Genomic DNA, 11,894 nt, shown 5'->3' on the forward strand with positions numbered 1-11,894 from the left:
AAATGCATTGAACAATAAATTCCTCAATCTTTGTATGGTCCGTGCTTAAAATTGAAAGGGACAATAATGAAATCATCAAATGTTTTGACAATCACGATACACGTGTAACGCATGGTTCATGTGTTTTTGGTCCTACATCCCAAACACATCTCCAACTAATAGTATTGGGTGTGCTGGGTTTAAAGTGTGCGTGCAAATAATCAAACATTATTTCACAAAGTCCTCGTCGCTCTTTGTACAGTCGAATAATATTTCTTGTGTCAAGAAGATTTAAGTTGAGCTTTGAAGTTTTAGACGTCTCACCTTGTGTCACATTCCAGCACATCATCGTTTCTCTTTGATCTCTGTTGCCCAGGTTACGCCCCGGTAACGGGCATGTGTCACCCGCTGAGGAGCTGCACGCTCAACCATGAAGACGGCTTTTCATCTGCGTTTGTGGTGGCGCACGAGACCGGACACGTGTGAGTTTTGCTTACTTTATTCCTTATTCTTTCTTTTGAAACAATATAACGTCATCTTTAAAGCCACTTCGCACCAAGGTCAAGCTGTAGAATATTGTATTAGGAAGCATGTTGGGAAACGTTGGTTTGGAAACGTTTTCACACACATAAACATGATGCTGAACAAAACAAACTGTGAATACTACGTTTCCCAGCATTCAACACTTGATATGAAAATATATAGAGCTGTAACGTTCATGTGTACATATCAACAGCGCCCCCTGTAGGAGGGACACAATGGAGACGTCATTCCGACACTTTTCAAAGATGTTTTATGTTTTTTTACTCATCTGTTATTCGTCACTGTGGTCTCCTTCTTCATACGCAACATCTACAGGATTAATCTGTGTTTCATTTCATCAAAAAAGCCATTTAAATGGTGTTCTGTCCTTTTTATGTAGTCAAGCTACGATTTTCAGTGTTTTATTTTCATTTCTGATGTTTCAGTTGTGTAATGGTTTGTCGGCGTTGTGTTGTTTGGTTCAGGTTGGGTATGGAACATGACGGTCAGGGGAACCGGTGTTCTGATGAGACCAGTATGGGCAGTATTATGGCTCCACTGGTTCAGGCAGCTTTCCACAGATATCACTGGTCACGCTGCAGTAAACAAGAGCTCAACAGATACATCACGTACGACATCCAACACAACAACACAAATACACGGAGGGATTCCAACAGGAACGTTCTCATGGCTTGCAGTGATGAGTTTGAGTTTCTCTTTCAGCTCGTACGACTGTCTGCTGGACGATCCGTTCGAGTTGAAATGGCCCAAACTCACAGAGCTTCCGGGGATAAATTACTCCATGGATGAGCAGTGTCGCTTTGACTTCGGCGTGGGATACAAGATGTGCACAGCTGTGAGTCTTCAAACATGCGCCGTATACGTCTATATCTGATGCACATCACTTGTGTCTTATGCTCCAAGTGTTTAGCCATTCAAGGCATTGTAGAGCGTCACTGGACAGCTTCTGTTTAAAGAATATCATTGACCGAATATGCTTGTGTGCTTTGTGTCCAGTTCCGCACGTACGACCCGTGCAAACAGCTGTGGTGCAGTCATCCTGATAATCAATACTTCTGTAAGACAAAGAAAGGTCCACCGGTGGACGGGACAGAATGTGCTCCGGGCAAAGTGAGTTAGAAAGAACCTCTCGTGTGAAGTGAAGAGGTTTCTGAGATGTCAGTGAAGCAGAAAAAGCACTTTTCTCTCTCAGACGATTTGATGGGTTATGAACGTTCAAGGCTCAGAGACTTTAAATAGACAGAATGGTGGTGTTCTGCTGGCTGTACGTCTGTCATCTTTGGCTCTGGACATTGTGTCTCAGTTCATCCTCATAGAGTTTCTAGCAGCTGTATTTCAAAACTCAAAAGAATCAAGTCGGAACAAGATCTATTAATCATGTGGAATTAATTCAAGTGAACAGGGTTTAAAATTCATGAAATTTGAATGTTTGAAGTAAAACATTTCTTTTAAAGTTTAAAAGCAGTAAAACAGTGAAGAGTATAAAATATAGAAAAGAAATATAGTTATAGGAGTAAAATGGACAAAAATTAGGACCAGTGTTTGGGAGAAATATTGCTTTAAACTATAAAGTAATGTAGATTCATTTCTCTTTATATAAAACAATGTTCCCCATAAAGCTGATGTTTAAACAAAAAAAATATTATTTTGAATTGGATTTAATACTTAAATTTGATACAATTTAATTTATAATTTGAACGGTTGGTTTAAAAGTTTAATTGATAATTCACTTTGCAAAATAAAACCACATTTCTTTTGAAGTAAAAACCACTGATCTATATAATGAGTGGATTGCTCGTGACATCATTACACTGAAGCAACTGCACCGCCATGTTGGTGTGCCCAATCCTCATTTTGACTGTAAGTCAATGGCGCGCTCTGTGATTGGGCACACCAACATGGCGGCGCGATCGCTTCCGGTGGCTTCACCTCCTGCCGTCAGCTTAGCGTTCTTTCTTTTATATACGTAGATCATTGGGTAAAAACCCTTTAAGTGGCAGTGAGATTTCCATCAGCTCCAGAAACATTGTGTTCTTCATCATTACACAAATTTTAACACTGTTCTCTCTTGCGTTTAATTACGTGTCACAATCATCAAACCTGCAGTGATGAAGCGTGAAATACTACAAACACTTAATCCATGATCCATTAGTCAGCTCGTGCACGTGTGTGTGTGTGTGTCAGTGGTGTTTTAAGGGTCACTGCATCTGGAGGTCGTCTCATCAGCCGTACGGTCATGACGGAGGTTGGAGTTCATGGGGAAAGTTTGGCTCGTGTTCTCGCACCTGCGGTGGAGGTGTCCGGTCACGCGGTCGGCAGTGTAATAACCCGGCGTGAGTCACGTGTGTGTTAAAGCTTCATCTGTGAGCTTGTGAGTGACGGAACTCCTCATGATCGTCTCGCGTGTGTCTCTGCAGTCCGGCGTATGGAGGTCGTGAGTGTCCCGGCTCGGCGTTTGATTATCAGATGTGTTACACTGAAGACTGTCCCGGTCCGTATGAAGACTTCAGAGCTCAACAGTGCGTCCAGAGGAGCAACAAATACTACAATAACATCAAACACACCTGGCTTCCATATGAACATCCTGACGGTAACAGTTTTCTCTTCTACTTCTCAGATGTTTCTCAGAAATCTGTGTCTGTCATGAGAGTTTGAGAAGAGGTGTGTCAAACTGAGCTCAGATTCGTCTCATCTCCAATCAAAAGTCAATATTATTGAAGATCTCAATATGAGCTCAAACATTTCCAGATGATTTCACCTCTATGATCTCCATTCATTCACTCCTTCAGACTCTTCATGTGTCTCGACAATTACACTCTCACTTCATTCTCTTATTTTAGGTGAAACATCGGAGACTAAGTGAATACTTAACTGAGACCCAACTGAGATCTCTGTATGTTTCCTCCGGTCTGGTTTTATTTGTGAGCGTGATGTCCAGTAAAGTTGAGTTCCCTGCAGTTGTGGTCAGATAAACCTCTGGACTCAGTTTGACCCTGAACTCACAGGAACTCAATGTTCTTGGCAGAACAGGAGAGAGAGAGAATAAAGATTTAAAGAGACGGAGAGATTCTTATATGTATGTAAACATGATTGTTTGTACTGTCCGTCTGTAACTTGTAGACAGGTGACAGAAATCAGTCATAAATTCTGTTCTCAGATCTGAAGAGATGACCACAGAATAGACGTGCAGTTCTCTCATATCTCTTTCACATCTTTTACCACAGTAAACGTACAGTGAACATATTTCTCTGTTTTACTCAAAGTCATGATGGTGACGTCTAAAGGCTTGTGTGTGTGTGTGTGTGTGTTTGTGTGTCAGAGGCTCATAAGTGTGAGATGAGTTGCCGCTCTAAAGAGACAGATGAGGTCGTGTTCATGAATCAGGTGATGCACGACGGCACGCGCTGCAGTTATTCTGACCTCTTCAGTGTGTGTGCACGAGGAGAATGTCTGGTGAGAAACGCACAAGTACATATACATGCACACGCAAACACACAAGCACACGCAAACACACTTACACTCCAGCACACTCACTCACACACACACACAAACAAACACGCACACACACAAACACACGTACACGTACACTCCAGCACACACACAACAGGCACACAAACATGCACACACGTACACTCCCGCACACACACAAACATGCACGCGCACAAATATATACACTCCCGCACAAAAACACATGCACACACACAAACACGCATGAACACGCATGCACACACACAAACACGCACGCATACACACGCACACACAACACACACATGCAACCACACATACACTCCTGCACACACACAACAGGCACACAAACATGCACACACGTACACTCCCGCACACACACAAACATGCACGCGCACAAATATATACACTCCCGCACAAAAACACATGCACACACACAAACACGCATGCACACACACAAACACGCACGCATACACACGCACACACAACACACACATGCAACCACACATACTCTCCTGCACACACACAACAGGCACACAAACATGCACACACGTACACTCCCGCACACACACAAACATGCACGCGCACAAATATATACACTCCCGCACAAAAACACATGCACACACACAAACACGCATGAACACGCATGCACACACACAAACACGCACGCATACACACGCACACACAACACACACATGCAACCACACATACACTCCTGCACACACACAACAGGCACACAAACATGCACACACGTACACTCCCGCACACACACAAACATGCACGCGCACAAATATATACACTCCCGCACAAAAACACATGCACACACACAAACACGCATGCACACACACAAACACGCACGCATACACACGCACACACAACACACACATGCAACCACACATACTCTCCTGCACACACACAACAGGCACACAAACATGCACACACGTACACTCCCGCACACACACAAACATGCACACGCACAAACACGCACGCATGCATACACATGCACAATACGCACACACATGCAACCACACCTGCACACATACACTCCCGCACACACACAAACACATGCACGCATACATGCATACGCACACACGCACACACACATTACACTTGAAAAGTTAACACACACTGATATGGATCTGAATGATATATTGTGTGTGTTTGTGCTTGTCAGCATGTAGGTTGTGATAAGGAGGTTGGCTCTTATAAACAAGAAGATAAATGTGGTGTTTGTGAAGGGGATAATTCACACTGTCGAACCGTCAAACTCACACTCACCAAAACACCCAAGAAGACAGGTAAAGAAAACAAAACCTTCAATCTCACAAACACACACATTTCTTTCTCTGTCCTGATGCTTGAGAGGTGAAATACAAACAGATGTAGAACAATAGTGAAAGAATATCATTCTGATTATAAAACCTTTTTATTTTAGAGATATTTAAGTGGCCTTGCTTTTCTTGTTGTGAGTTGTGTTGATGTGATCTGATGTCTTTGTGTATGTTTGTGTTTGTCAGGATTGTTAAAAATGTTTGACATTCCTGTGGGTGCGCGGCACATCGTGATAGAAGAGAATGACACGTCCCCGCACATGATCGGTGAGTTCAGACTCGTGGATTCAGTGACAAGAGTTTAGTCTAGAGCTTTGTTTCCTGTCTAATCATGTGAAATTGAGCTCAAATCAGTTCGGGGTTAAGTTTGTACAGTCAGACACACAGGAATTCTAAATCTCCCAGAATTCATCTGTCCGGCCTGCACTGAAGATCATTATGATGTCATGTTCAGTGTTTACAGTCATACATTTACGGTTGACATCACGCTTAAACACTTCATGTGTTATTCTCACTGGTTGTTGACATTAAAGGAATTGTTGACTTTAAACATACATTTCATGATCATTTACTCGCTCTTGTTGTCATCCACGATGTTTATGTCTTTTTTTCTTTAGTCGAAAAGAAATGTTACTTTTTTAAAGACTGTTTACTATAGCACATGTTGAAATATACTATGGTATTTACTACATTTAATGTAGTTTTTATTAAGAAAATATTGCGATTACTACTGTTGTAAACACTAAAGTATACTATAGTGTTTGTTCATGTGACATATTCGATGTATTCTTGTTTGTTTGGTTTTAACTGGTTGTTTGTTATTTTTGTATTTAAACACGCTTGATAAATAAATAGATGAAATACATTCATGTAATTCTGATAAACCCTGTGAGAGAGAGACGGCTGTAATTCATCTGTGTTCATCAGCTGTGAAGAATCAGGTGACTGGCAGTTTCATCCTGAACGCTAAAGGTGAAGAAACCAAATCCAGGAATTTCATCGAGGACGGTCAGGAGTGGGAATATTCGCTGTCAAACGACAGAGAATCACTGAAAACCACCGGACCGCTTCATGAAGGCATCGTTGTTCTGGTGAGTGAGACGCAGATCTGATGATGTTTGTGTTGTACGTCAGGTGTTCAGTTGAATGTGTGTGTGTGTGTGTGTGTGTGAGAGCAGGTCGTCCCGCAGGCGGAGGACACAAAGATCAGTTTGAGCTACAAATACATCATTCATGAAGATCTCCTGCCCGTCATCACCAATAACAACGTGCTGCTGGCTGAACTCGACACGTACGAGTGGGCACTGAAGAGCTGGTCACAGTGTTCCAAACCCTGCGGAGGAGGTGTGTGTGAGACATGTGTTTGATCATGTGACCACAGGAGCGTCTGGGAGGAAAAGACAGATTTGCATAGACATCAATGAGATTAAAACATTTCCTCTGGTCTTGTTGTCAGGAGTTCAGTACACTAAATACGGCTGTCGGAGGAAAAGCGACGGACGTTTGCTTCACAGGAACTTCTGTGAGGTCAACAAGAAGCCAAAACCAATTCGTAAACGCTGTAACACGAACAACTGCAGCCAACCCACGTGAGTCCATCTGAAGATCTGCTGCCGGTCGCCATAACAATACGAAATTCAGTCATCATTTATTCTCTATCATGTGTCTGTAAACCTGTACGTGAGTCTTTCTTCAGTGGAACACGACAGAAGATATGTAGAGAAATGTCACAGTGTGGAAGTCAATGGAGTTCAGTGTTGTTTAGGGTGACCGTGTGTGCCATTTTTCCCAGACACGTCCTGGTCAGGATTTCGGGTGCGTTCTCCGGAGGTCGCATTTGTCAGGTTCCCACATTTAAGCATAAAATGAACATTTATTTATCTGAAGACATAGTGATCTATTTCACGATCTAAGCGCGTGGTTTCAAGCGCACTTTTGCTAGTTTAAGGGCGGGAAAATGGTCGGCGCGCCGGGCACATGGTCTAAACGGGTTGTCCCAATTCTCTTAATGAGTAATGACGCAACGTGCAATAAACCAATCAGAGTGTCATCTTTCATTCCCTTTAAGACCCAGTTGCGCTCGCATCATGGCAGATTCGCTATTTACACGCCGGAATAACAAAACAATATTGCTCAAAATAGCAACACGCCAACAATGCGCTTGAGCACATCTCTTTTTTAGACCAACTCGCCCATGGGCGCACAAGTGAGCGCATTGCGCCGGGTGTACAATAGGGCCCATATAATCATTGTAGTTATTCTTACCTTAAAGAAATAACCTTTAGCTTTTTTGACGCCCCGAGGACGCACATGAGATCTTGACCAGGACGTTTCCGAGGAAAATGGCACGCATGGTCACCCTACCATGCTGTTTGTTATCAACATTCTTCAAAATATCTTCTTTTGTGTTCTGATTCAGAAAGTCATGCAGGTTTGAGATGCTAAAATCTGTAAATATCAATAGCACGGTTTTCTTCTGTGTGTGTTCAGGTGGGCTGTAGAGGAGTGGGGTCCGTGCAGTAAATCCTGTGGGAAGTTGGGACATCAGACTCGTGTGGTTCAGTGTATGCAGCCGCTTCAGAACGGCACCAACAGAGCCGTTCACACTAAATACTGCACGAGTGAACGTCCAGAGATCCGCCGGACCTGTAACATCACCACCTGCCCGTCTCAATGGAGGACTGGAGCCTGGTCACAGGTCTGTGTTTATTACTCAATATCTGAGCTCAAACAACACCAGACATTAAAACATCTGAGGAAAGCCAAGCGTTAAGATGAACCTGCATCAATACAGAAGGGATTTACTGTCAGAATCACAAACATCACCTGACACCACTCCATGACTCTGTCCTCACTGTGTGTTTCAACCAAATGTTAAACAGGATTGAGTTAAGTTTAGAGGCCGTTTACACGACACCGTTTTCAACTAAAAACGCAAAAGAAATGTCTGTTTAAACGGAAACAGCATTTTAGGGGACTGAAAACCCAAACTTTTGAAAACGGTCTCAAAATGCAACTTCATTTCCATGTATACGAACTTTCTGTAAAACGACGATGTCTTTTACAGTTTGTATGTTCTTGTGACATGACATCACTCAAAGATGATGAGTGACACTAAAGATGATTTTCTGTCAAAACACTGACAGTCATCACACTTCTTACAAACCCTGCAAACACACACAAAAACTGCTTATTTATATTTACTTACCCTTATATCGTTTCAAACTTGAATTACTATTTCTTTGGGGAAAAGGAAGATATTTCTTAAGAATGTTAGTAGCCAAACTGTTTTGATCTTTAATTATAATAATTCAGCTTCTGAAAAACGAAATTATGTCAGTTTTAGCTTCTAAACATCTGAAGATAATTTCTGTATTGTCTTATTCTGGCTTTAAATGATATTTTGGCCCCAAAAGTAATATGTGATTACGTAGCGATTAATTCGATTAATTAATCACAACATCATGTAATTAATTAGATAAAAAAATTCAAAAGTTCACAGAGAACATATATTGTATATTAATACATTTTTATATATGTAGTGTATCAAACTATTTATAAATTCATATACTGCTGTGGGAAAAATAGAGACACCATTCTAAATATGAATTTAATCTGCATTTCTACTGTATGTATTGTGGTCATTTCAGTGCAGGGTTTGTTGAAATTCAACAAAATCAAACCTGACATAAATTCATCCAACAGCAATGTGAAAGACCGATAAAACACTGTTTTGTTTGATTATTTTGTTTGATGTTTTCATTCAGTATTTTTTGTGAAAGCAATTACAGTAAATACATACATAACACACAACACACTTTACAATACGGTTGGTTTTGTCAACATTAGTAAATGCATAAACATGAACTAATAGTGAGTAATATTCTGTAGCTGTTGACCTGTAATGAATTCTTGTTAATGCACAAACATTTATGAAGTTCATGGTGCAAAAACTAATGTTAACAGTTTACATTTTAGTTTTTAAAATGAATTGTTTATCGTTGGTTCTTGTTATCTAATGCATTATCTAATTCTTAACAAAACAACCTTATTGTAAAGTGTTACTAGAATTCAAATAAATGTAATTTTTGTATCTAAAAAGTGATTATTTGAGAAGCTGTAAATAAACAGTTGTATTGATGTAAACATGGTGTTTGCTGTAGTGTTCGGTGAGTTGTGGAGATGGGATTCGACAGCGTCAGGTGATCTGTAGAGCGGCAGACAGCAGTCCGGCTCGCTGTGACGGAGACAAACCAGAATCTGCGTCTGTCTGTAAACTCTCACCCTGCACAGGTCTGAAGTCTCACATCATTCTCTGAAGCCATCATTCAGCTGTACAGTCACTTCCTGTTTGACAGGAAATTCATTCTGTTTTAGGAGAGTTTCCTGTTCCTACTGTTGCTAAAGATCTACTGGAGGATTTCACCACAGATGGAGCGAAACTTTCAGAAAACACTGTGAATAAAATCTCCAGTAAGTGATTGATGGATGTTATTTACAGGATTTAAGAGGGCTGTTTGATATCAGAGATGACCATAAGAGATCAACACATCTTTCATACTCAAGCTTTGTTTAAAGCAATTCGAAAAAAGTCTTAATATTCTGCCACCTAAATGCATTTATGTTTAGATACTTTTGATATAAATGAAAAACACATTTAAGATTTTATTCGCTCAGATCTTCATCGTACTTTTTTCTGTGTTCATTTCACATTTCATCTGAAGAAGTTCTTTGCGTTAGACAATCAGTTTTTCTCCGATTCATAGATTTGAAGCATCTCATACCAAATGGCTGCCTCAGAAAAAAACTGATTTTCTTTTTAAGGAAATGCACAATATCTTGTTTTAAGGATAAACAGATCTTATTATATATTTCTACTGGAAAACAAGCTGAAAATATACAGATTAAGAAAAATGTGAAACAGAAAAGACAATGTTTGTTTCATATTATGTGTGAATATACAGTATTTAATATGCGGAGATCAAGTAGGATTCCAAAAGGCTTTTTTTTCTGACCACCTCATGTTAAGATCACATCTTTGTTGATTTGTGTCTCAGATGAGCCGTGTCTGGGTGATAAGTCGATCTTCTGTCAGATGGAGGTTTTGGCGCGGTACTGCTCTATCCCGGGCTATCAAAAGCTGTGCTGTGAATCCTGTAACAGAAAGTCAGGTTTCAGTACCGTATCTCCAGACCTTCACCCTCCGTTCTCCTGGCTCCCGGATTTCACGTTCCCTTCAGTACCTCAGACGAGTCCCGTTCCGACGCGACAAACGTCCACAGGAGCTCCTCTCATCCACACCACTAAAGCAAGCGTCAGACGAGCGCGTCCCACCCAGCCGGACCCCACTTCTGCCATCACAAGCTCTAAACCGGAGGAGGCGTCTTCTCTGCGCGCACCCACCGATGCCTCATTGACACTCCAGAACTCAACCTCGTCTCTACCTCCAGAGCTCAGTGTGAACGGCACAACACATCATCAGAACACCACGGTGGACTCCATCCCTATCACCAGGAGAAACAGGGAGGAGACGGACTCGATGGACGTGAGCTCACCGGTCACATGATCACCAGATGGAGCAACAAATCTTCTCTTTATCAGTAAAATCATCCAAAAAAACAACATACATTTGCTCAAAGCATGATGGGTTAATACCTTTACCTTTACATTTAGATTGTGATTTCATACACATCGGTGCTAAGAATAAACAAACTCTAGGTTGTTTTAAGGATGTTTCGATATTTCTACTGGAAAAGTATGTTTGACATCTCAAGATCCATGATTGGTTACCTCACAATTCTTTGATGTCATCTGGCCCGTCCACTGCACTTCCCACAATTCTATTACAGGTGCTGTTATTTCAAAGGTCTCGGGGTCAGTATCGTTGTTGATGTTCAATCTGCTGTTCGGACTCGACGACAGATGTGACCCTCATCACTTCTTGTTTGTTAATTGTTTACGATGCTTTGCAATATTTGTTCTGTCGTGATGACATCTTGATGGCAGAATTACCCATGATGCATGGCAACGATGGCGCTGTCATTACGTGTCGCTACACAAAACTACTTGAGCATTAGATAGTGAGCCGTGTATTTGAGTTTGTCACCTTCATGTTCATGCAGTTGATTTGCATCCAATGAATCTAATGTGACGCATCTGTTCACCTGTGAAATGAGAAGAACCTCTAATGCATGTCCTGCAGTGTTTGTTGTTTTTGTGTGTATGCTTTAAAAGGAAAAGAGAAAAGTTTTGATATCTTAATGTTTGAGTTTTTCAGGTGATGTATATAGTGTAAAAAAAACTGTGAGGAGGAGCGTCTGGTGGTCTGGATGAGGGTCGTCTCTCTCTCTCTCTCTCTCTCTCTCTTTATGGTTTCATCTGATTTCTGTATTGTATAGTACTTGTATATACGTGAATGAGAGCTTTAAGTGTTAATATTTATTACATTAAGTTGTAGGAAGTTGAAATAGAGGAAAATATATACATTAAAAACAAAGAATCTGAGTTTTCTCTTTTTTTACCCTGTTTCTCAGACAGATTTTCTTTGATTTTGTCAAAAAAGTCATCTAAATTGAA

The 11,894-nt window shown here is 41.0% G+C and overlaps 1 protein-coding gene across 1 annotated transcript in view; it reads left to right on the forward strand.

Annotated features, from left to right (window-relative positions):
* The window catches only part of adamts14 (ADAM metallopeptidase with thrombospondin type 1 motif, 14), a gene marked incomplete at its 5' end in the record, with an annotated part of 31,932 nt that extends 20,133 nt beyond the window's left edge, over positions 1–11,799 (forward strand). The window contains 16 exons of the mRNA XM_079476801.1: positions 356–461; positions 987–1,130; positions 1,225–1,357; positions 1,519–1,632; positions 2,707–2,855; positions 2,940–3,112; positions 3,842–3,975; positions 5,162–5,285; positions 5,505–5,585; positions 6,246–6,409; positions 6,497–6,662; positions 6,775–6,907; positions 7,809–8,016; positions 9,482–9,611; positions 9,696–9,791; positions 10,376–11,799. Of these exons, the coding sequence (XP_079332927.1) occupies positions 356–461; positions 987–1,130; positions 1,225–1,357; positions 1,519–1,632; positions 2,707–2,855; positions 2,940–3,112; positions 3,842–3,975; positions 5,162–5,285; positions 5,505–5,585; positions 6,246–6,409; positions 6,497–6,662; positions 6,775–6,907; positions 7,809–8,016; positions 9,482–9,611; positions 9,696–9,791; positions 10,376–10,884 (2,564 nt within the window). The 3' untranslated portion in view covers positions 10,885–11,799. The remainder of the gene's footprint in view (positions 1–355; positions 462–986; positions 1,131–1,224; positions 1,358–1,518; positions 1,633–2,706; positions 2,856–2,939; positions 3,113–3,841; positions 3,976–5,161; positions 5,286–5,504; positions 5,586–6,245; positions 6,410–6,496; positions 6,663–6,774; positions 6,908–7,808; positions 8,017–9,481; positions 9,612–9,695; positions 9,792–10,375) is intronic.
* Positions 11,800–11,894: the final 95 nt, after the last annotated feature.

Source organism: Barbatula barbatula (genome assembly GCF_947034865.1).
Source record: "Barbatula barbatula genome assembly, chromosome: 16".
Taxonomy (NCBI): Eukaryota; Metazoa; Chordata; class Actinopteri; order Cypriniformes; family Nemacheilidae; genus Barbatula; species Barbatula barbatula.